At 53.1% G+C, this 25,928-nt stretch overlaps 1 protein-coding gene across 1 annotated transcript in view; it reads right to left on the reverse strand.

Annotated features, from left to right (window-relative positions):
* Nucleotides 1-349: 349 nt before the first annotated feature.
* The window catches only part of ANKMY1 (ankyrin repeat and MYND domain containing 1), a 38,525-nt gene continuing 12,946 nt past the window's right edge, over nt 350-25,928 (reverse strand). The window contains exons 8-18 of the mRNA XM_045575753.1: nt 22,975-23,378; nt 20,170-20,341; nt 18,825-18,965; nt 18,312-18,446; nt 16,033-16,140; nt 14,391-14,522; nt 11,659-11,772; nt 11,158-11,323; nt 8,269-8,341; nt 7,502-7,662; nt 350-813 (exon numbers count right to left, since the gene is read on the reverse strand). Of these exons, the coding sequence (XP_045431709.1) occupies nt 719-813; nt 7,502-7,662; nt 8,269-8,341; nt 11,158-11,323; nt 11,659-11,772; nt 14,391-14,522; nt 16,033-16,140; nt 18,312-18,446; nt 18,825-18,965; nt 20,170-20,341; nt 22,975-23,378 (1,701 nt within the window). The 3' untranslated portion in view covers nt 350-718. The remainder of the gene's footprint in view (nt 814-7,501; nt 7,663-8,268; nt 8,342-11,157; nt 11,324-11,658; nt 11,773-14,390; nt 14,523-16,032; nt 16,141-18,311; nt 18,447-18,824; nt 18,966-20,169; nt 20,342-22,974; nt 23,379-25,928) is intronic.

Consider the following 25,928-nt stretch of genomic DNA (forward strand, 5'->3'; position numbering starts at 1 on the left):
CTCCCCTGTTCTGGACACACACCCTCGTACGTTGCCCGGGAAGTTCCAGTTCCTGCCAAGGATCCTCAGAGATGCCCAGGAAGCCGGAGCAGGGGGACCAGTGTTGTCCTGAGGCCAGGCCTGGTGGCATGTCCTGACGATCCAATCTGGCTTTAGAGTCCCGCTGTGCCCTGCATCTTTCACCAGAGTGGAACCACTGCCCCAGCCACCATGGCTCCGCAAGCCGAGGCTGCATGGTCCCTGGGGCGAAGCTGCCAGCCCTGCCCTCTCCCCTTACCATTGCCCAGATGCCACTGTGTGCAAGGCCCCGCCCCTCATCTAGAGACTGGAAGCCAACACAGACATAAGCTGCTGCTGGGTCCCTTTATTTGGGCATCACAGCCCACACCAGCAGCCTGGCAGACATTCAGCAAAGCCTCTCTTCCCCGAAGCCTGGAGCGCTGAGGGCTCAGTGCCACCAGCCCAGACCCCCGGAGTGCGAGGGGCAGGGCCCCCCAGCATGGTGGACAGCACGCCCTGGAGGCAAGAATGAGGCTCCACAGAGGGGCTCCCCTGGTGCTGCAGCTCTGACAGCCTGGGTGCAGTGGGGCTGGGGGTACCTGTAGAGCAGTGGCTGCCTGTTCCCCTGGCCTCCACGAGACCAGAGTGCCTGGTGCCCAGCTCCCCCTTCCTGGGCCCTGGGGCCCACTCAGCCTCGGGGCAGGTGGGCAGCCATGGTTCATTCCTGATTGTAGCCTGTATACACTTCCTTCAAATGGAACTTGTTCATGGGCTTCTTGAACTTCTTCCCGATCTCCAACAAATAGTTTTCTCCTGTCAAAAGGGAGGACACAGGTGAGGTGGGCATTCAGCACAGGACAACCTACTGGGCCGCGTCAGGGGTCTTAGTCCTGCCCACCATGAGCTAGGCCCCAGACCATCACTGTCCTCTCCCAAGCCTGGCCCTCCCTCCATCCCATCATTCCTCAAGGGAATCTGGAAGGTCACAGACATCCTGACGACCCACACTGACAGGCAGACAGCCACAGACAGCTAGTGTGCACTCAACACACCTGTGTGCACATATACGTGCACACACACAGAAACGCACGCTCTGCTCCGCTCCAGATGACAACATTCCTCTGGCCAGAAGTGACGTTTACAGTCAAAGCACTAGCACTGGTCCGGGATGGAGAGCTGATTCTCCCAACCCTCCTTCCAGAGTGAGTAATAACAGGGCAAGAACAAAGTCTGTCTTCCTGCTGGAAACCAAAGACAGATGGCAAGTTGCACGTCAAGGCTGCCAGAGATGGAGATAGGGTCTAAGGAGGTGACGAGCACTGGAGGGTGGGATCCCGGGAGACCAGCTGGCCCTCCAGCCCTCCTCGACTCTGCACATATGAGACCTCTCCCAGACAGGACCCCACGCCAAAGTGAAAACCTCAGAGAATCTAAACACTTCCACCTTCTTTTGTGGCCTGAAACTATGAACTGGGGCTTTCCTGGTTTCCAGCATAAACCCGTTTCCATACCCAACCTGGGGAAGCAGAGAAACAAGCCAGCAAGATCTCAAAATACGCAATGACCAGGAACCGGAGTGGCGATCCAGTGTGAGAACTAGAAACCGGAGAAAGCACACGGGGAGTCTAGTTTGAGAGGTCACAGCACATAGTGGAGGCCAGTCCTGGGACTGAGTGTTGTGTGGTCTCGGGCAGGGAAATGGAAAGATGAAAACTCAGGTGAGAACAAGCCTATTTTTTAAACAAAAACAAAGAGATTGGACACAGCACTAAGTGCAGCTGAGGGTTAGATCCTTTGCAGAAGGTGGGTGACCCCAGAGGTGGGCCGGCAGGAGCTGTGAGAACCTGGAGGTGGGACTAAGGTGCCCCCTTGGAGAGGAGAGCCTGGGGCCTCACCCACAGGGTGGCAGCTGGACCCACCCCAGGCAACAGATGCTGTCTGACATTCTGGAGACTGTGGTGTCTCCAGGGCCAAGGGGGAGGGGAGAGGAGGCCACTCACAAACTGGGCCCAGCCACTGGTGATCCCCATGGAAAATAAGAAAATGGGTCCCTGCTGCATGCTGCAATCAAAAAAGCATGTTTTGAACGAAAGGACTGAAACATGGAAATTCAGGTTTCAAAACCTGGAGAAGACATAGATCACATGACAGGGGGAGAGGAAACTACTTCCCCAGGACACAGAGCCGCGGGACACGATGGGCCACCACAGCGCTGGAGAAAGTCCACGAACAAGGACACAAACCACACGTGAAACTAAGCCAGGACCTTCGTCGTGGGGGTGGAGGGCAGCGCCTGGCTCACCATCAGTGTACACCCATGGTCAGAGGAAGCGCAGCAGGACGGAGGGAGGGCAGGTGCCAGCTCCCTAGGCTCCCAGGGTGAGCAGGTGGGCTCTGCTCTGTGGAAGGAAACCCTCAGCTCCTACCCTATGGTTTCTCCATGCTTACTGGCACCCGACTGGCCACTCTCACCACCCATCTCTCCAGAGAGCACAGCACGCTAGCTTCTGGGAGGAATCCTGATGCTGGCAAATTCCAGGCCATTATTGACATCACCAACATTCCAGCCCGACACCAACACCCTCTCTGGTCTCCAAGGCTCCTCCCCAGCTGACCCTCTCCCTCTACTCCCATCTTTCTGGTCCTCTCCTCCCCTGACCTTACTTGGTCACCCCTCAGGCGTGGGACTCAGGGAGTGGTGTCCTCCAGACTGGTCCCTCCATCTCCCACTCCACCCCACCTTCCTTCCACCTAACCAGGACCCGCAGCCCGGCTTCCATGCTTGCTCTGAAATCGCCATCTGTCACCCTGCAACACCCCACATCTCTGTAGTCCTGCCTCCCATCCAGCCTGCCATACTGCTCGCCATGTGGACCTCGTGGGGCTGGGCCAGGTGGCACAGAGCTTGGCACAAAGTATGGCCACGAGGTACCCTCTCCAGTCATCACAGCAACTACCAAGGATGTGGAAACAAGTGGCCAGTTCCCATACATTCCGAAGATAGAGGCAGCCTAATTTCCTGAGGAGCAGGACGTTCGGAGGAGAGAGGTGCTGAGGATGGCAGGGGTGGGCAGTCTGCCCAGGCAGTCAGCCTTCCAAGGACACAAGGCTGCAGGCCAGATGGGTGTGGGTTCGCTTCGCCATCCTGTCGCCATAGCAGACAGATCGATGTAGTCCAAAGGGGAGTTAAAGATTTACGTCGAATGACTGACTTGACTGGAACCATCCGGAAGACAGAGTGCCTTGTGTCTTTTGAGAAGGGGTGACTGAGAGCATTTCGAAAAATCACAAGGTGGCCTGCAGCTGCCACTGTCACCTAACACCACTCAGCACCAGCCAGTGTGCCGTGGAGGGATAGAGAAAGAGCCACGGATGCTGGAAAGGCACGGCAGGAACATCACGTCCGCAGAGCCTGGAGCCGACCTCCCAGCACGCAGGACAAGGATGCATCACAGACACCAGATGTCATTCAGTGTGGGTAGGAGACACATGACATCAGGGTGAACCTGGGGACTCCTAGCTGGGTCGCCCCATCCATGAGTGCCCAGGACTCTCTCTGCACTGGCTGTGAGCACAGTCCCGCCCTATGGGGCTGGCAGACAGCACTCATCCACACACACAGCAGTCTCCCCTGTAGAGTGAGGTCCTACCGGGGACCTGTCACACTGTCCTTTATCCTATTCTGGGGGCCCAGAGCATGCAGGCAGAGGGCAGTGCTCGCCACACAAGTATGCCCGGGGAGAGAGGATGTGGCACCTCCATCTGGGAGCAGGAGAGGGAGCCCTCAGGAAGATGGGGGCACAGTCAGGCACAAGGGACATCAAGTGACTAGTAGGGGAGGCTAGGGGGAAGCAGCAAGGACTTTGATGGCCATCCTGCACTTGGACACAGGAGCAGTCCAGCTGGCCTCTGTGGCACTGGAGCAGGGGCTAGGGGTGGCGGTGGCAGGAGATTTTGGAAGCAGCCCGATGGCGAAGAGCTGAGCAGATTTCCCGAAGGACTGGATGTGAGGTGAGAAGGCATGCGCAGTGGATGGCAATCCTAAATGAGGTTAAACTACCAAACTCCAGCACAATCCCCACCACTGCCCTGAGCATGTGTCCCCAACCAAACAAAAGAGTGACAAGGTCTAACAAGACATTGTTCATCTGAGTGAGTGAGGGTGGGTGGCGCAAGCACATTTCACAAGGATGAGCCTGTGGAGGCGGGTCCCAGGGATGCAGGTTAACCAGCGGAGCAGGGCCTGCGGCACCCGGAGCTCCGGTGCAGTGACAATGACCACCGGTCACCAGGAATGTGCTGGCTGTGGGGGGCGCTCACCTCTCACACAAAAATTAATTCTAGGTAATTACAAAACCGTAGGTAAAACAAGAATGCTTGAGGCTGTGCACACCACCTATGATCTCGTCTGGGGTGGCTTCCTCAGTCCTCGGCAAACCAGACCCTAAAGCTCAGGACAGATGCAGCACCCACAGAACAGAAAATCCCAGCAGCAAGTCAAATGGGGAGGGAGAAGGTGCGAGGAGGGTGCTGGGCTCCAGGGACCTCCTGCAAGTCAGGAAGAGCCACACCCCCAACTGACAGGAATGTGGGAATCAAATGCCACATGGTGTGGAGAGGGCGAGGGCGAGGGTGAGGGCGCTAACACTTCCACGAATTCCTCAGGACACGGGAAATGTCATTCCTGAGAAGTGCAGGGCAGACAGGCTCTATCCCTCCCGGAGAGCGTGGGAACCAACCCGGGAGACTCCTGAAATCCTAACACTTAGTCTTTGTGAGTTCCACCAAAGGGAAACCTGGGCCAAGGCGTGTGCTGCATGTTGACAAATGAGCAAAATGACATAAATGCCCATCAACAAGGCACCGGGTGGGCAAGTGTGAGATGACACAGAGAAGGGAGGGCAGGGCAAGGTCACAAAATAGCCGTTTTCATTAAAAGTGGGGGGCGGGGTGCGAAAGCACAGTGCGCACGGGGTGCTGAGGATGTACACACGTGTGCGTGTGCATGCGTGTGTGTGTGTGTGTGTGTGTGTGTGTGTGTGTGTATTAAATCGGAAAGAACATGCTCAGGATGCTTATCACTGAGTGGAAGGTTGGTGTAGTTTTCACTGTCATCTGGTCTTTTCTAACAACGAGCAACTATTGCCTGCAGCACAAAAATAAAACTGCACCTGGGAAAGTTATGTTGCAGAAAAAGTTAATAGCAAAGATAGATGTTCATGGCTTATTTTAGAACATACAGGGCATGCTTTCACTTTCAAGTGCACATTGCATGGCATGTGGGTGTACATGTGTATCCTGCACAAGCCTGTGGAAGCACGTGTGCATGTGTCTGTACAGACAGAGGGGGTTAGCAGGACACACAGCAGTGTTCTGGGTGTCAGGATAAATGTCATTTATCTTTTCTTCCTTTTGCATGGGGTGGAGCTGGGATGGAGCAGAGATGTGGGCTCTTGGGAAGCCCCCAAACGTCCCCAGAGCACAGGAGCACCTTCAGGCAGTAAGCTCTGCTCACAAGTACAACGTGAATTCACAAGTGCTCATTAGGAGTGTTTTCCCTGCTGGCAGATGTATTTATTGAAAGCCACCCACATCTTCTTGGGGTTCACACCCTACCCCCAGCGCCTCACCAGAAAAGCATCCCTCAACCAGGAACCCACTCACCCAAGGTCACATTATGGGGTTGTGACTGGGTGCAGCACACAGTCCCTGTCCCCTCTGCCCAAGAGGCTTCCTCACCCCTTACAGGAACATCATCCGGAGCCCTCAGCAAACTTTCCAATAAGAGACCAAGAAAACAAGGCAAAACCATGACTGTGGGCAGGACTGCCTGGACCAGCAAGGAGTCAATCTGGCTGAATCCCTGCACAGGCTCCTTTGCCCCTTCCCCAACCCGTCCCACCTGCCCCCACCACTCTGCCCTCATTCCCACTGCCCCCTCCCACTCCCTCCTTAAAAGCAAGCCCACCACCCACGGCTCACGGCATGACCGTGATCCTGGCCCGTGATCACCCCAGTCCTCCTCCATCTGGGTCATGGTTACTTCACATCCACTGTCACTGCCACCACCCCCCGAACACATTTGCCACACACTGACAACACCCTGGAGCCTTGGGGAGGAAGGGGAGTGACACCCCCTCACCCCGTCCCTTCTGAGCCTGGGATGGAGAGCAGAGATGCGGGCTCCTGGGAAACCCCCACATGTCCCCAAAGCAGGGGAGCACCTTCTAGCAATAACCTTTGCTCCAGGTCTGACCCACATGTGCCCAAAGGTGGCCAGGCCTTTGTGGAGATGAGAAGCGAGCATGCCCCTTGGAAGCTCTGGACTAGCCCGTGTACAACTCAGCAGCACAAACAGGGTTAAAAGCACACCCAGTGGGGCCACTTTATTGTGAGGTCAGGAGGGAGTCATTGCCACAGCCCTTAAAGCAGACTTCCTGCATTAGGCTGGAGGCAGCCCTAGGAGCCCCCAGGTACAGGTGCTGGCAGGTGAGGCTCGCAGCTGGGGCATGGAGCGTGCTCCTTTACAGAGAGTCTTCCCTCCTGTGGCTCTCATCCTCCAGGTAGGGCCCTGGGGAAGGAGCTGGCAGAGAGGAGGTCCGTGAGGGGCACCCCCAAGGAGGCGCAGGCGGGTGCAGGAGAGTGGACCCTGATGCACCTCGCCCTCGTGGCCACGCCGCCTGGAGGAAATCTCGGTCTGTGTGCTCTGCTGGCTCCCCTGCGCAGCCTGGTGCCGAGAGCCCTAGGGTGCGGTGCCAGGCAGTGCCTTGCGCCCTGGTCACATGTGGGGTACTCGGTTGATGGCACTTCAAAGGTGGAGCCTCGAAACCCCCCACCCCTGTCCCTGGGGTCCCCGAGCCAAGGAGCTATGACCAAGGTCCGGGGTGCCACCCATAGTGGGCCTGTTACTAACGGCCCCATTTTGCAGAGAGGGAGACGGGGATAACAGGGAACGTCAGAACTCAGAGAGGATCGGCTTCTGGGGCAGAGTCCAAGGGCAAGGGCCAGTCAGCCCCTCTGTCTGCACCAAGGACAAGTCCTGAGGAAGAGGCCTCCCAGCCAAGTCTCAGCCTTGCCCACGAGGCCACCCTCAGAGCACTGCCTGGTGAGGGGTTGCTTCAGGTCACTCCCAAGGGAGGGAGGGTAGGGAGAGGGGTTGGCTATGGGGAGCCTTCCTGTAGCAGCCCCAAGGCCAAGTACCAGTGGTCCAGGGAAGCCCGTGTCCACCAGGGGGCCCAGGTGTCACGTGGAGCTGCCAGGTGGGCGTTCCACAGGAGCCATGGGCACATGGGGCATGGCATCCACTTGTAGGTGGGGAAAGGCCAGGTTGGCTCAGTGCCTTCCTGTCCCCACACAAGCCCAACTGGAGGATTCTGGAAAGTGGCTTGGATCACACAGGTTTCAGGGGAGATGGGGTCCCTCACTAGGCCAACCCCGGGTTGGTGCCTATGCCCTTAGAAGGAGCAGGCCCACAAGCAGCCCGGCCGGCTCCAGGACTTACCGATGGCCGTCAGGGTGCCGCAGTCTCTGCTGTGGAAGTCGGTCCAGGCTTTGATCTTACAGCTCTTGCTGCAGATCAGGATCCCATAGCAGCGGCTGCAGGGCAGCAGGCGCACCCCGATGGAGCGGCCACACTGGTAGCAGAACTTGAAAAAGGGAATCCTGCCAGGGGGCCATGCAGCCATTGGCTGGTGCCGGCCCCCTATGCCACCGACCCAGTTCCAGGCCTTCCCATTATCCTCTGCACGGGGCAGAGACCTGAAGTCCTGTCCAGGGATGTCCAGCACAGGCCGTTCAGAATAGAAAACAAGCACCATGCCCAAATGCCACCTGAGGGCTCAGACAGGGCTGGGCAGGAGACTGTGGGACCCTCACGTGGGAGGATTTCTATGTCTTGTTGGAGGAACAGCTCTGAGCAGGCACTCACAGGGCTGTGGGTGAGCAGGGCACACCCTCGAGCTCTGCTTCAGCAGGAAAGGGAGCCCAGGTGGGCAACCACCCCTGTCTGCCATCCATCACCCCACCCATGCACCAGGGTTTACGGGGCAGATGTGGTCCAGGATGCCCACAGGGATGATAAGGCACATAGACATACAGAGACTATTCTAGGGGAAGGGGCCCGTGATGGAGGGCTAGGAGGGGTATGCAGCACAGGGTGCACAAGGCAACACACATCTCTCACCCAGCTGCCCCCCAGACCTGGAACGGCCCCCACTGCCACCCCATCCTGGCCCATGCTCATGGCAAAGGGGCCACACAGCCACTTACTGCTCCTGCTCCTCCAAGTCCTTGGGAAAGATGGAGCCCCTTTGCTTCAGCCTGTGGCAGGGGATCAGCTGCGCTGTACCCAGAGAGACCTGCATTAGTCTCCCTGGGCCCTCCCGGTATGCCGTAGTGTCTACAGATAGAGGGAGCTCTGGCTTCCTGCCTCAACCACCCTCTTGAAGCCCACCCAGGGATCTCAGGGAGGCAGGACACCAAGCCTTGACATCTCATGACAGGTCTCAGAAGGCAGAGTGGGACTTGGCCTCGAGGGGTTGAGGCACCCAGGGCCTCTTGCTTGCCTGCCCATCTATAGCCACTGCTCTGTGCCATCGACAGTCTCAGTGTCCCCCTCACCACGCCATTAAAAGGCCATGGGCCAGCACCAGGTTTCTCTGGCCTCGCCCGGTGCACAGCTTCCTCTGGAGGAGGGAACCCTGCTCTGCTCTCTGGCCTCCGCAGGAAGGTGCACAGTAGACCAGGGTCTGGAGGGCAGTGAGTCCCCCGTAATAACCTCAGTTTAAACATGTCCTTGCACCATTCTCTCTTTAAATAGCACCTCATCCCTGCTGGCCTCCACACCCCCAGAAAGGCCGCCTAACCTCTGCTTCCTCACCACCCCGTCAGACACAGGAGCCCCACAAGGAAACACCTGCTGGCCATGAGAGCAAGAATAGGGGTCCTTCCTGCACCCACCAGCATTCCAGCCGGGTGGGGACGAAGACCTGGGCCCAGGAAGCCAGCTCTGACAGTGCACGTGTTGTCAGGGCAGTGTTAAGAAGGCCAGGTGGCACCAAGGATGCTTCTGGGAAAGGTGACAGTAAAAAACACACAAGGGATCTGGTGCCAGAGCTTCACAAATTGCTTAAGAGGAGACATGGAAATGGTAGGAGGGCATTTTTAAACATCAGTTGAAATATAACGCACATGACACCCAAGGTACATAGTTCAGTGGCTTTTAGTGCATTCACAGGTATGCTGCCATTACCACCAAATCCATTCTAGATCATCATCATCACTCCCAAATGGACCCAGCCCCTGAAATCACCATGCTCTTGACTCCTGGTGACCCCTCTCTACTTGGTCTGTGGCTTTGTCTGTGCCGGACATTTCATACAACACATGGTCCCCTGTGACTGGCTTTTCTCACTGAGCAGCATGTTTTCAAGGTTCATTCACGTTGTGGTGTCAGGGCTTTACTCTTTTTTATGGGTGAATAATATTCCATATGTGAATCTGCCATGACTTGTTTATTCATCCATCAATTGATGGATATGCAGGTTGTTCCCATCGGGCTTTTGTGAACTGTGCTGCCATGAACATTCATGTATAGGTTCTGGGGGACACATTTTCATTTCTTCTGGGCACAAGGCTGTGAGTGGATTTGCTGGATGATATGGTGACTCTGTGGTTAGCATCTGAGGTCTCTCCAGCCTGTCTTCTGTTCCCATTCCCACTGGCGCGGCAGGGAGCTTCCCTTTCTCCTCCTCCTCACCTACACTTGTCATGTATTGATCACAGCATCATACTGAAGTGACACTGTGTACATCCCTGATGGCCAATGTGGAGCACTTTTTTGTGGGTGTGCTGGCCATTTATATCTTCCTTTAGAGTAGGGGTGTCGAACTCAGTCAGAGAAGGGGCCAAAATCTAAAATCCAGCCTAAATCGCGGGCCGAATGGTTTACTGAACAGTCATAAACTGTCATTGTGATGGAAACGCAGCGGAGTGCAGTGATGACAGCGCAGTGCGGGCCACATTGCAAGGCCTGGCGGGACGGATTTGGCCCGCGGGCCTTGTGTTTGACACATGTGCTTTAGAGAAATCTGTGTAGATGCCGATGGAACCCAGACTGACTCCATCTCTGTGCCTGATTTCTTTTCCGTTCGAGTTTTCGTGCTATAAACTCTGGCCTAACTGTGCTCACAAGCATACCAAGGCCTTATCATCAAGGATGAGCTGGCTCTGTAGGCTGACACATGTAGCCATGGAGGGTTTTGTCAGTGATGACCAGATCAGCACAGCCCGAGACAAATGTCAGACTAGGTGCTGGCATCAAATTTAAGCAACTACACACATCACAGCACCAGGAGGAGGTACGGCTCCTGGCTCCATCGGCAACTCTGGTCAGCTATTAGTACCTTAACCACCTACAACACATTTACTGTGACAGCTGTTCAGTCGTGGAGACGAGCTGTGCAGATTGTGGTTCGCTTCTGCTCAGACCCATCTCTGAAAGTGATCCAACCCCACAACAAACTCTTACATCCCATGGAATGGCTTGCCTCCTTTTCCAGTCTCAGAGGGAAACTCCACCATCAGACAAATTTCTACTCATAATTTTTGTCCCCTTTTTAATTACTGCATTGTTGAGTTGTGACGGTTTGTTTTACATACAAGTTCCTTATGAGATGTATGATTGGCAAATATGTTCTCCCATAGGTTGTCTTTTCACATTTGCTTTTCAGAGAGAGTGGAATGAAGGGAGGGAAGGGAAAAGAGAGAAAGAAACATCGATATGAGAGAGACACATCGATTGGTTGCCTCCTGCATGAGCCCGGACCATGAGGCAGGGAGCAAACCTGCAACCCAGATACATGCCCTTGACAGGGATTGAATCCACAACCCTAAGGTACATGAGCTGACGCTCTAACCACTGAGCCAAGGTCAAATTGAACTAATTTTTATAAGTGATCTGAGGGTCAAATGTCATTCTCTCGTGTTTGGATAACCAGTTGTCCCAGCACTGTTTGTTGAAAAGACTGTTGTCCTCCTCCCTATTAAAGCCCTGGCAGCAGCAGGACAGGTCTCTCTCATGTCCCTTCCTGGCCCAGCCCCTCCCATCCCACAATTGACAGGAAAAGCATGGCCTCGGCTGCACCCACAGCCACCCACCTCTCTTGCTCAAGTACAGCAATTGTGGGTCCCACTGGCTCTCCTTGGCCATGACGGCACGGCGCAGCTGGAAGCCCATGTATTCCAGGAGCCGCTTCCGGGCCACAAACGTCTCCCGCTCTGCCGGCATCAGCGTGTGGAAGGGGCAGTGGGCAATCTTCCGGTCCTGCGGCACAGCGCCAGTCACCGTGGGGCACCAGCTCCCACCCCGGGGAGGGCTGGTCCCACACCCAGCTCTGGCCTATCACCAGGAGAGGGATACTGGGTGGGGAGCACACATCCTCTGACGGTGCTCATTGTGAGGACAAACCAGGAGAGCACTCCAAAAGCTAGGCACAGGCAGCCACACCTGCGAATGCCCGGGTGCCAGGTCTTCTCTTTCAGAAGGCCAGGGGCTCGCTTTGGTAGGAGGCATGAGGGACCTTTGGCCCAGCTTTGCCCAAGAGCTGCTAAAGGCCCCAGCTGCACCCCTATCACCAACAGGAAACTCAAAAGCCATACCTGGAAGAATTTGAAATACCCGTAGTCGACGACGGTGCCCACGGCCATCTTGTCCCCTTGCGTGAGTGTCACAGGGGCCAGGACGTCGGCCCCATAATTGATGAGCAGATCAATCTGCGGAGAACAGAGCTGCATCAAATGTGTGTGAACACCCTGGCTGCCAGGATTGTGTGTAGGTGTGTAGGTGTGTAGGAGGTAGATGTGTGCATGTGTGTAGATGTGTAGGTGTGTGCATGTGTGTGAATGTGTGAATGTGTGTATGCGTAGGTGTGTACATGTATCTGTGCCTACACCTACACATACACACATTCTGTGCAACATGCTGAGCCCTCTGGAGCCTCAGTGTGTATGTGTAAGTGTAGGCATGTACAGGTGTGGGTATGTATGCATGTGTTACCCGTACTTCTCGCACACAGCATGACAAAGTCTCTGGCTCAAGATCTATCATCAATTCCAACAGGGCTTTCACCCCTATCCTGACCAGAGAGCAGGTGTATTCAATAAGAGGCTTTATGGCTTTATAGTCTTAGCCAGGAAATTTAACCAACCCAGCAGGCTCAGGGCATCCCAGCATAAATAGATGAAAAACAGCCCATCACTTGCAGGGTACTCACTGGACTGTGTAGGGTCTACCTGCTGACCATTGTTGGCAGGGCTGGTGTTAGGGGATGCATGGTGGCTCCCTCAGCCAGGGTCCTCACTCTCTCAGCCTGTTTAATATTCATTCTTCACAAACTTGGGAACTCTGGCGACACGGTGAGTGAAGCTTCGTGGGCACAGAACCAGACATCTGGAGGCAAATGCCACTGAACACCAGCAGCCAGTGTGGCCTGACCAGGCCCAACTCATGGGTCTAGGAGGCGTGAGTGGAGTTTATACACGGATTTTTTATGGCGATGATGATGTCACGCCAGGCCTATGGCGAGCAGAGTAGGAGCCAGTTTTCCAAAGCCATGGGAAAAAGCTGCCCTGATCCAACCCCGGGCTCCTCTGCTCTCCTGTCCATCCCCTTCCTTTCTATCCCCTCCCCTCCCTCATGCAAAGCATGACAACCTTCCTAACAGGCCTGGTGCACCACTGAGGCTCCAGAGGGCTCAGCATATTGCACAGAATCACATCCCATAAAGGAACGATGGAGAAAAAGCATTGGATTCTACCAAAAAGTGCTTATCTAAATTCTAGCTAACTCTATAAAGCACTTAGAAGAAAACATAGGACAAAAGCTTCACAAAAATGGACTTGGCAATGATTTCTTGGATATGAAACCAAAAGGCACGGTTTGTTGAAAGGTCAACAAACTGGCCCTCATGAACATTAAAAACTTCTGTGCATAAAGGACACTACTACATTGTAAAAGGGTAGCACATGCATATGACAAAGTATTTTAAATCACGTATCTGAGAAGTGATTAATGTCCAGAATACAGAGAGAACTCTTAAAACTTAACAAAAAACAATTTCTAAAATGGGCAAAAAACTTGAATAGACATTTCTTCAGAGAAGGTATATGATAGTCAACAAACCCATGAAAAGATGCTCAGCGTCATGAATAAAATTAAAATAAAACAAATAAGATATTGCCTCACACCTTCAGGATGGTTACTATCCAGTAAACTCAGAAAAGAACAAGTGTTGTCAAGGATGTGGAGAAATGGGAGCCCTGTGCACTGTGGGTGGGAATGTAAATTGGTGCAGCTGTCAAGGTGGTTCCTCAAAAAATGAAACATAGAATGACCACCTGACCCAGTAATCCCACTTCTGGGTAGAAACCCAAAAGGAAAGCAGAGTCCAGAAGAGAGATTTGTACACCCATGTTCACAGTGACATTATTTAAAATAGCCAAAAGTGGAAGCAACCTAGGTGTGAGTCAATGGACCAAAACACAATGTGCTTTATACAAAGGAAATATTATTCAGCCTCAAGATAAAAACATATCTGACACCTGCTACAACATGGAGGGATCTTGAGGACATGATTCTGTGTGCAATAAGGCAGACAGAAGAACAAATACTGTGTGATTCCCCCTACATCCCTGGAGGAGTCAGGTTCACAGCCAGAGAATAGGCGGTGGGGAACAGGGGTGGAGGAGGGGGAAATGAGTGTTTAATGAGGACAGAGGGTCAGTTTTGCAAAATGAAAACAGTTATGGGGATGGATGGTAGTGACGGCTGCACAATAATGTGACTGTGCTCAATGCCACTGAACTTAAACATTGTTAAAATGGTACATTTTTTGTGTCTTTTGCCAACATTTTTTAAAAACGTGTTCACTATAACCTCATTTTGGCAAAAGCAAAGAACAAAAAAAAAAAAAAAAAAAAAAAACTTTCATAAAGATGCTGAGAAACAGTCCTGGCAGCTGCAGATTGGAGGACCGTCCCTTACGTGGTAAAGGAGCAAAGCAGGGTGATCAGGAGTGGGCAGAACCCCCTAGAACCAGGCACGGGTGCCACTGCTCACAGCCAACCTGCCGGTGCCACAAACAAGATAGGGGACTTTTGTCTGGCCTGTTGAGTGGCTTTTCCTCTGCATATATTTTAGATCAATACATCTTAAAAGGCAAGAATTTCTCAACCGTTTTTCAAGTATTTGGAATGCTGAGGCTTGGAGGACACAGAGAAATACCACATGAAGCTCTGCCTGCTGGGAATGAGGCCAGACCAAGGGTCCCACAGCCCCCAGGCTCAGGGCCCTGGGTTGCCTTCCCACGTGCCCCCCACCCCCGCTGCCTCACCAGGTTCAGCCTGCTGTTCACACTCCTCCGGTGCTCGTAGGCGATGTCACAGACCACACACAGGGCACTGCCCAAGCCCTTGGTCAGAAGCTGGTTGGGGTCAGCGCCGTGGGACAGCAGCTCCTTCACAATCTGCACACAGAGCCTGTCAGCACCACCAGGTCCCTCCCTCCACTGGAGGAAGTCCGAGACTGAGGCCACTGCAGCCCTGAGCATAGTGGTGGCCAAGCTGGGGCTCATTGAGGCCCCCCCACCCCGGGCATTCTCCATGGCTCCCACCCACAGGTTCCACTGCTGCCGGCTCCAAGGACCACTGGGGTAGGCACATAGGGGGCCTGCCATTCTGCCCAGGTGCCTGGCTGGCACCCTGTCCACACACTGTCCTGTCAGCCCCTCATCCCTGGGAAAGGTCTGCCTCTGCCCCGGGGCACCTGGGTCTTTGGCCAGACACAAAGTGGGCCATATGTTCCTTGTTTCCCACTGTGTCCCTAGCTGCCAGCCCAGGTGCCGCCCGAGAATCCAGGAGTAAGAACAGCTACGGGGTGCCAGAGAATTAGTGTTTGTCTCTCTCCAGAGCTTTGTCCCTCGGAGCAAGCTCTCTTTGCTACTATGCCTTCCTGAAATATCCGGCAGGAGCAAGTGCACATATGACTTGTTGAAGGAAGGAGGGAAAGGAGGCGGGGCCCCTGCAGAGGTACCACAGAAGCCCCACCTGTGGCCACTGGCAACAATGCCTTCAGCTTCTTAGGCCTCTGCTAAAAAGTCCCCTCACCAGAGAAGCCCGCCTGGGCACCCTGCTAAAGTAGCCTCCTCCTCATTCTCCATCTGTCCTTGATCTTTATTTTCTCCATCACACACTTATCATTACCTGAGAATGTGTCACACTGGACTATGGTCTGTCTTCTCCAACCAGAATGTAACATCCTTGAGAGCTAAGACTTTATTTTACTCAACACCTGATGCCTAGAGTGGCGCCTGCCTGACACACAGTAGGTTCATCCAAATAAAAGGATGAATAGGTGCATGGGATATAGATGAAGGGAAGGAAGAAGAAAGGAAGGAAGGGAGGGAGGGAGGGAGGGGGGAAGAGAGGGAGGGAGGGAAGGAGATTGGTGATATATATAGAATGAATGGGTAAAAGGATGGGTTGGTGAGTGGGTAGATGGGTGGAGAGATGGGTGGGTAGATGAACAGAGGTGTGTTTGGGTGTGTGGGTGCATAGATGAGCACATAAATGTGTGGAAGGTGGATGGATGGAAGGAGGGTAGATGGGTGGCTGGCTGGCTGGCTGGCTGGCTGGGTGGATGGTGAATAAACACATTTCTTGGCAGCAGCAGAGAGTGGGAACTTGCCATTGTGCCTTTCCTGGAGCACAGAGGAGTCAATGTGTGGAACAGGCAGAGCTGGGATCTAGGCCCCATGAAGGGCACCCACCCAACTGAACCTCACGTCCCTGCTCACTTTCCTTCTCTCCTTAGCTTTCTCTCTCTAATGAGCTCCATCCCCATGGAGGTGATCCCTGCCCCTTACACCATGCTGCCTTCGTGCCACTGCCAACAACACCAACCCCCAAACTCTCATGGGGAGGGGACGCTGGAGGAGAACACTGCAGATGGCCCTCAGGGATGCAGGACATGCTCACCAGGTCGTTCCCACTGGCGATGGACAGGGAGAGCGGGGAGTGGCCGCCCCACAGCAGGCTGCTGTTGGCTTTGTGGGAGAGGAGGAGGTGGACGACATCCCTGGCGTACTGGGTGGGAAAGGCAGAGGACAGCAGGTTAAGAGGCCCAAGTCTCAAGTCCCCGGAGCACCTGGCATGGATCATTGACCCAGATGTCCTGAAATCAACTACTATTTCCTCCTCCTCAGAACCTTGCCTGGCACAGAGAGCTCTGAATTTTAGGTAGATGAATGGAGTAGGTGCGTCAATCCTCAAAGTGAAAAGATATTTTCTAAACATTCATTTATTTCCAATGAAAAACGGGAAGGAAAAATGATGGGTGAATTTATTTAAAACTTGTTTTCAAAGGAAGGAGAGAGTCAGGATTTTATGACCATCATGGCAGGTGCAGAGCAGGTGTGGCCGGGAAACATGCCCTTCATCAGGGCTTAGGATCCTCTAGAACACAGCAAGTGAAAGAAGCCTAACCGACCCTGCCAGTGTAGCTCAGTGGTTAGAGTGTCGGCTCTCAAACCAAAGGGTCGCAGGTTTGATTCCCAGTCAAGGGCACATATCTGGGTTGCAGATTCAATCCCTGGACTCTGTTAGGGTGCTACAGGAGGCAACCAATCCATGTGTTCCTCTCACTTCTATGATTCTCTCTACCCCTTCCACTCTCTCTAAAAAAATCAATGGAAAAAATTATCCTTGGGTGAGGATTAACAACAAAGAAGGCCATCGGGCTGAAAGGAGACCTTCAGCATGGGAGGGCCACTGTATCCTTCTGGCCCTTCCCCTCTGGGGAACCCCGATTTTCCCTCTGCCCCCTCGTTTCCCAGATCTGCTCACAAGCTGGACTGCTCCCCTCCAAGCTTACTCCCCATTTCAAGCCTCACTGGCAAGGTCAAAAAGCTCCTGGGAAAGCTTCCCCAGCCCGTCTCTCCCCGGGGGACACAGATGTGATGGCTGGGCGGCCATTGCCACCTAATGATTATGATGCTTCTGTCTCCCAACTTTGCTTCCCCGTAGTTTTTCCCAGTCTGAAGTCAGCACAGAGAACACCGGTGTGTGAGTTGGCAAGCACTGTGTTCAAAGCCCAGGCCTCGCACTTACTGGCTGGGGCCTTCACCAGCCTGCCTCTCGGGGCCTCTCTGTCGCCATTCCTAACATAGGCCCATGGCACCCCTCAGAAAGTTCCGGCAGGATGGTGGCCCAGGCTCAAGGAGGCTCTGACGAGAAGAAAGCTCTGAAGCAGGAGGTCTGGAGGTGCCTCCCAACGCCCCTTCCCAGCGTTGCCCAAGCGCCACCCTCACGCAGGCCCTTGCACTCTCGTGACAGGACGGAATATGTGGTCATCACCCTATTCAGTGGCAAACTGCCAGTGCCACAGCTTGTGAGGCCAGCCATTGGTGTAATTTTATAAGAGGGTAAATTGAGGCTCAGTTTACTATGTGCTCAGCAGCTTACTGGTCGTGCCGGCCTTGGCCACTATGACACAAAGCCCACACCTGGTGGTTCCCAGTACCCCCATGCCCACCCTGGCCATTTGGCCTCTGCGTCGAGGAATTAATCCCAAGGCCCACGGGAGGCAGTGTCGCAGGGCCAACAGGCCCTCTGGGCTCTGCAGGACCCCATCCCTGCGGGAAACCAAGTCTGCGGATGACTGAGACACACAGCCCAGTTCCAGCGCATGCCGGCCATGCCCAAATATGTTTGAGCAGGCACCACACAGAAAAAGTGATGCCACACCAAGATCGTGCTTGCTGACACGGGTGTGGACGTGTATCCCTTAAACGTGTTCTGGAACAGCACTTCCACGCACGAGTTACAGGCAGGGCCTGCTGACACTCTCTACTGTGCTTTAACCTAGTGGATCCCATTTCACTGTGGACAGGAACCACTCATCTGTTCTGAAACTCACTCAGGCAGGATGGTCTGAGGCCAACACCCCAAGGTCTGTCCCCTCAGCCGACCCCCCCTCCCCCACGGCTGCTGACTCACCCTCCTGCCCCAAACACCCAGCTACACATGTGCACAGGCACTACCCAAGCACACATACACACGTGTGTACATGTGTGCATGTGTGTTCACACGTGTGCTTGTCTGGAAATAGAACTCACACAGCCATGCCGATATACATGCAGGTACGTGTGTGACACAGAGCATGCATGTGCACACGTACGCAACTGCACTTGCGTGTGCACACCCAGGACACACACAAGGGCACACAGCTCCCTGCCGCCCCAGATGGCCCTGCCTACCTTGTAGTTGTCCTCCCGCTCACAGGCCACATGCAAAGCTGTCCTGCCCCCCTCTTCAGGGACAGTGCTTGCCCTACTGTAGATGCTGGGCGGGCCTCCTTCGTTGTTGAGCTTCATGCTTGAAAACAGGACTGGCTGTGTGCAGACAGAGGGGTCAGGTCCTGGCCCCAAGACTCTCCCCAAGTGCTCAGAGACCTCCACCTGCCCGACCTCCACCTCTCAGGCTGTGCTAAGAACCCCCAGCAGGTGCAAGCTCACACAGAGAAGCAGGATGCCCTCCTTCTCAGACTGGGGATCTGAAGCAGCTTTCTGTGAAACGGTCTCCTGTGTGCATGCCCCAAGCCCTCCTCTCCCACTCTCACACAGGTGAGCTACACATGTGCTGTTTTGGGGTGCACAGAGAGCATCAATCAACCTCTACAGGGACAAGTGGAATTTTGAACTAAATGGACAACACTGCAGAGTGATCCCAGGCTCCCTAGCGCCCCCTCTCCCGCATGGCAGGTGACCCACCTTGCTCAGTCTGTACACATCATCTTGGTCAGTTGCCCTGGCGTCCACATCCGTGATGGCGTGGAGCAGCAGCTCTGTTATCTTGACACCCTCCTCCCCGGGAAGGGCAGCTGCAATGTGGAGGGGGGTCAAGGCCATCAGCTGCAGAGGAAACGCAGAAGGAGTTAGGGTGAGGTGCTGCTCCCCAGGGTGCCAGGGCATGTGCAGGGTGAGAGCCCGGGCCAGTTCTAGAGTGCCATGCCCAGCACTGCCCTCTCACCATCCCCAGGGAACATTCAGGACAAGGAGGCCTTCCACACGGACCATGGGCATGTCCGTTTCAATTCATAAGATGTATCTGTCTGTCCGGGCCACAGACAGGAGCACAGACCTGGTGCCAGCTTCATTTGAGACCACCTGTCCCTGCCTCCCTCCAAGAAGAGCCCATCTTCCCTGCCAGGCACTTCTTCAGATGCCACTGCAGACGGCCATGCAGCTCCCGATGCCAATCCCTACCCAAGACCTATCGTCCACTCACAGCAGCCCCTGGCATCGGTTGAGAGAATCAATAGAGGACTGTCTCTAGGATACCCAGTCAGCACTGACCACATGGAGATGGTCAGGAGGCATGGTCCTGGAGGAGGCACAGCCAACTCAGAGAGATCCCAGCCAGGAACACAGGGTGCACCTCGGGCCAAGGCGGAGGACTCGCCAACCCTCCACACAGGACCCGTGGGAACGAAAAAGGGCCCCTGGAGAAAGGCTAAAGGGACGCTCAGAAACCACTGACATCAGTCCGCTGGGCACAGCGAGGATCTGGGTGTTCTCCTGGTGCCAGTAATCCTGACAACTCAAATATTTCAATAAAGCGAAACTTCCATTTGAAGATGAATATAAACAATTGATTCTTGGTTTGGGATGGATAGACAGATGTATAGATGAGGGTGACTAAAAATTTACAGTCTGCAACCTTAGTTTTAAAGATGGATTCCAATCAGTAAATGTAAAAAGCTATTGTATTATGAATTATCCAGGGTCTCACATAAAGACTTATCTTTATCTTATCCTCAGAAGAAAAGGAAAGAAATGGCCTGGCCAAGGGGCCTGAAAAGTGAAACCCATCTACCCCTGAAAGTAATGGCAGAGGCCAAACAAAACCGCCAGCCATCCCATTGACACCCTCTGAACACAACAAAGGCCTGCATACAGGGGGGCTCACACAAGCAGAGCAGAAAAACAGATGCTGACAGTGAGGTTCGAAACCTATCACTCTGATCTCATACTAGGAGCAGTCCTCTGAATCCTGCCCGCCGCCTTGCTCCCTGCACCTCTGGCCTACCTCTGGGGACCCTACCTCTGGCCCTACCTCTGGGGGTAACTGGATGTCAGTCCTGGCACCACTCTCCAGCAGCAGCTTCACCCCGTCCACGTCCCCGGCCTTCACAGAGAAGAACAGGACCTGCATGGGCACGCGGCACAGGTTGGGGTCAGCGCCTCGGTGCAGCAGGCGTTTGATGGTCAGCCATCTGTTTCTGTGTCTGAAAGGATCAGTATGACATGTCACAGGCTGGAGGAGAGGCACAGGCAGCTGTCTGGACAGCATCCCCAGTTGGACAGGCGCTCCCCAGTGGAGGATGCTCAGACACACTGACCTCATGGTGCTCTGAGCCCCAGTGTCCTGCCCTCCCAAGACCTCCAGCCCCTACACGGGAATAGAGCAACCCATCTCACCACACCACCCTAAGCGAGCCAGCGGGGCAAGTGCAAGTCCAGCTGTGGCCCTGCCTGGCATTGGCTCTCGGGGTCACTTAGCCTCACTGAAGTCACTGTGTGTTGGAGTGTGGGGTGGGGACCAGACCCCCCTTCTGTGGCGGCTTTGAGGTGATGACAGAGAGTACCTGGAACATCAGGGTTCGAGGTTGTACCATGCACACCAGACATGCGCATATTAACATCCATACATGCAAATGCACACCACACACACATAAACACACACAAATATATATCACACCACATACACAGTGACTCACACACCACATACACACACACCACACCACATACACACACTGACACATACCGCACACACACAAATACATACTACACCACATGCACATACTAAAAAATACCACACACACATATACAAATACATACCACACCACCTACACACACTGACACGCATACACATCTCTTATTGGGGAAAGATGGCCCGAAACCTGGGCTTGAGGGGCCCAGTTGGGTGGGCTTGGACAGCAGCCTGAGAGGCAAAGAGAAGGGCTGTGCTGAGGAGCTGAGCCGGTGGCGAAACTGGCGGAGGGCAGCACAGAACCAGGATGGGGTGGGCAGGAGAACAGTGGAGAGACCAGGTCACTCTAAAGCAGTGGTTCTCAAACTTCCTGCTCTCAGGACCCCTGTCCACTCTTAAAATTCTCTGAGGACTCCAAAGAGCTTTTGTTTATGTGGATTCTATTCATCCATGTCTAATGTATTACAGTACACATTAAAACTGAGAATGTTTAAAATCCTTACTAATACATTTAAAAAGTAACAATAACAAAATCATTGCATAGTAACATAAAATATTCTTGTGGAGAATATGTATCTAGCTGCACCAGAACCCCCAGAGGGATCCTCCGACTGCTCCTGAGATGTCGGGACTTGGTCATGTGGACAGACTGCCCACAGTCGGCCCCAGGTGGACGTGTTATGAACAGTATGCGGTGCATGTAAATGCTCCAAAACTCTAATTCCCACTTCAAAGCTGGGATGTCATCACTGTCAATGGTGTCAACTGTCCTTAAAGCGAAAGCTAACTGTTAAGAGAGTGAATGACTGCCATGTGCCAGCCAATCATGCTGTCAAGTAAATATGGTGGCCATGGGGAGGGCTGGTGACTTTGTGTCGCTCAAGCCATTGAAGTGCTTTCCCTCCAAAACCTTCCAGCTGTGGTTTGAAGCAGATATGCTTTAGGCATCCTCCCCACCTTGTCACACAGAATGTTAAGAGGCATGGGCTTATGGCCAAGATGTAATAAATCAGCCTTAGTCGGTTTGGCTCAATGGATAGAGCGTCGGCCTGCAGACTGAAGGGTCCAAGATTCAGTTCTGGTCAAGGGCACATGCCTGGGTCGCAGGTTTGGTCCAAGGTGCAGGAGGCAGCCAATCAATGATTCCCTCTCATCATTAATGTTTCTATCTCTCTTTTCCTCTACCTTCCTCTCTGAAATCAATAAAAACATATATATTAAAAAAAAAAAAAAAAAAAAGATGTAACAGGCCTGACCAATTCGGCTCAGTGGATAGAGCATCAGCCTTCAGACTGAAGGGTCCCAGGTTCGATTCCGGTCAAGGGCATGTACCTTGGTTGTGGGCACATCCCCAGTGGCGGTGTGCAGGAGGGAGCTGATTGATGCTTCTCATCAATGTTTCTGACTCTCTATCCCTCTCCCTTCCTCTCTAAAATCAATAAAGATATAGATATAGATATAGATATAGATATAGATATAGATATAGATATATAGATATAGATATATAGATATAGATATATAGATATATAGATATATATATAGATATATAGATATATTTGCACTTTTTAAAAAAAAAATGTAACTAATCAGTCATTTCTGTGGTGTCAGCAAGTGCAATTCCAAGTGAAACCAGCATTCTATTGTGCATGTGTTGCATAGGTGAAGAAATGTCACACAACTGTCACATAACCATGTCACATGACCATCATACAACTGTCACACAAGTCACATGACTATCACACAGACTTAGGATTGGTATGAGAATCATTTCAACCATGCAGATGGTCTGAGAAAGGGTCTGAGACACTCCATGGGACCTGAGACATAATTTGAGAACCACTGGCACAGACTGTGAGGAGGGGAGCAGGGTACATTTATGAGTGAGTATATGGGGGTGAGTGTGTTGCGCCCACTGCCCATGTGCCAGTCTGGGACACATTCCTGGACTCCCTCCTGCCTATCCCTCAGAATACATAGGCAGGCCCCCCAGCACCAAGCCACCAGAGAAGTCTCCCGTGCAAGACCTGTAGAGATCAGGCACAGGCACTAGGAAACATCCCCTCCCAGGGGAGCAGGGAGGCAATGCTGAGGCTGCGACTCACCCTGAACATGACCCTCGGCCCTGCTGCTCACACACCAGCCACCTACTTGATCATGGTCCATGCCATCTGCCTCATGGTTCCTTTGTCAGAGATGGCCTCACTGAAGGGCACCTTGAGGAAGCTGTAGGACTTGGCGCTCTTCTCCAGTATATTAAATGACAACTCAATGGAGTAGTTGTGCACACCGAGGTTAGACTCAAAGTTGGTCTCACTGCTGCACTGCGTGCCATGGTCCAAGTTCTCCAACACCTCTTCCACACCCTGGTCACTGATGCTGACGCTGCCCCTCGGCAATGTGGGCTCCCACTTCTGGAGGCTGTCCCTTTGGTTGGTGGACTTCTGGCTTTCTGGGCTGGGTACCAAGTCGTCATTGAAGACTGAGTCTGAGTCATGGAATGTGAAGGAGTAGTGGTGACTACCTGAGAGTTTGTGAACTTCCTTTGGAAAGCACTAAAAAAATATATCATTAGAAGGGAAAAGATTAGCGTGGCAACCCCAATAAACACCTTCTTTCCCAAGGATCTGTGCTCATGGCCGAGAGCGGCCTTCACAGGACTTGGGCTAACAGTGCTGAGACAGTAGTGCCCACGTGCCTTCCCTAAAATCCACAGAGAGGCAGCAAATGCCTTGGAGGCACCGCACAGATACCTGAGCCATACAGCATCCACTAGCCATGCATGGTCACAGCACAGAGCAAGACCCTCCCGACACCGGACACATGTAAGTGGGAAGACACCAGAATAAGAACATGAAGTGTCTCCCCATTGGCTACACACTGAAGTGTCAACCAGGGGTCAGTGGCACCAGTTCACCTCCACAGGAATCCTCAATGGGGGGGGGGGGGGGGTGAAGAAAACTTTATTCAGAGAAAACAGCTCAATAGTGGTACAGCACAGCTGTGAAACCACCACCACTATGAAGCTTACACCAAGGAAATGCAGATAGTCTTCATTCTCTAGTGCAGTGGTCGCCAACCTTTCAGACCTGATGGCCCACCAGTGGCCTGTAGACCACTGGTTGGTGACCACTGCTCTAATGGGAAGGGAAAGTGTGTTCTCCAAATCAGAGGGGAGTTGGCCTATAGAGAGATAGGAGTCCCCACCTCTGATCCCTGATTGATCCATCTTCACGCAAATGAGGACTCCAATGCTTGCAATCTGATTGGTCCAAAAGACATTGTCTTAATGGGTCAGGTCAGAAATCAACTTCTCTGATTGGTCAGTGAAGATGACGGTAGGGTGGGAGGTGGGGGGCACACAGAGGATTAATATAGCTCTGATTGGATTGGAATAGCCTCAGTCCTGTTGGTTGAAATAGGATTCCGGGAACTCCTCTATAAGGGCTGACTCAGATGGCAGAGACATGCTACAGGCAGGCAGTTCAGTGCAGAGGCAGGTAGTTGAGTGCAGGCTTCTATCCGACATGCAGTTTGTATGAAAGGACCCTATGTAGACATGGCTGCTAAGCTCTAATTTTGTTAGTTTTTTTTTTTTTAATTTGAGCCCAGTGAGCCACCAGGAGCCCTTCTTAGTAGATATCTTCTTTCTCAGGGCCCATAGAAGTGATAGGTCATGGATTCATCAGATTAAATAAAATATGTTAATAAAATTAATTCCATCTTTAACACTTTCGTGTGGCTTCTAGAAAATTTTAAAATTTTTAAATCTGTGAGCTGTAGCTCACAGTACATTTCTTTGAGGTGACCCTGTTCTTCAAAGCCTGCCTTCTCCAAGGGTGGACCACAGACCAGCATCAGCATTGCCAGCAACGCACATTCGTGGGTCCCACCCCACACCTACTGAGGCAGGGAAGCTGGGGGTGGGGCCCAGCCACCATTATTCTTTTCTGTAAATACTTAAGGTTTGGGGGCCTAGGAGCCTGACTTGACTCCAGCCTTGTGACACAAACCAGCTGCAACAGTGCATGGTTGACATGGCCACGTGCTCACAGCCTCACGTATAAGGACAGTCCTGCTCCAGGTGGTTCCACAATCGCTCACACTTGTGAGCCACTGTCCTTGGGGCAGAGCAGGGGTCAGAGAGGAGCCTAACCCCGCAGAGAGGAAAAACACACAGCTGGGGTAGAGGGAGGCACAACCCTTCACCAACCACATGCAGCAAGCGAACCTGTAAGTCTATTTTCAGGCATATTCATGAGAGAACAGGGGAAACTGAACATGGATGGATTATCAGAGCACATTAGAAAATTCCACTTGATTTTTAAAGCTGGGAGAGCAGTGTTTACAGTTAAAAAGACAAAGAGCCGAAACCGGTTTGGCTCAGTGGACAGAGCGTCGGCCTACGGACTGAAAGGTCCCGGGTTGGATTCCGGTTAAGGGCATTTACCTTGGTTGCAGGCACATCCCCAGTAGGGGGTGTGCAAGAGGCAGCTGATTGATATTTCTCTCATTGATGTTTCTAACTCTCTATCTCTCGCTCTTCCTCTCTGTGAAAAATCAGTAAAATATATTTTTTTTAAAAAGAAAGAATTAATTGACTCTGAGTGTATGAGGTCGCCTCTCGGTACCAGGTCCCTGAGGATGCTCAGCCCCTGTACCCACTGCTCCTTCCTCTGCTGACTCCAGACTCCCCTGAGCCCACATCCCCTGGAGTGACTGTGGGGACCAAGCAGCCCTGTCCACCTGAGAGGCTGCCACTGAAGGTGACTCAGCATGAGAAAAAGAATCACCACCATCGCTGTTCATGAGATCACCTTTGACCTTGAAAGCCAGTCGTTATTGTAGTGAACAACTTCTGACTAAGAAACACTGAGCATACACACCCATGAGAATAAACTAATGCTGCTGTAAAAGCAGAAAGGACAGCTTCAGCTTCCAAACCCCCACTTCTGGCTTTTGGCCTGCATTCTCATCAGTCCTGGTCACAGAGTGTCTGCAAACAGCCTGACCACGTGCCCTTCAGAGTGAGCACAGAGGAAATGAGGAGGCCCAGGGGCTGAGCGCGTCTCCTGATACATCAGGGACCACAGGCAGGCCCACCA

The sequence above is a fragment of the Pipistrellus kuhlii genome, unplaced genomic scaffold (genome assembly GCF_014108245.1).
Source record: "Pipistrellus kuhlii isolate mPipKuh1 unplaced genomic scaffold, mPipKuh1.p scaffold_m20_p_7, whole genome shotgun sequence".
NCBI classification, from domain to species: Eukaryota; Metazoa; Chordata; class Mammalia; order Chiroptera; family Vespertilionidae; genus Pipistrellus; species Pipistrellus kuhlii.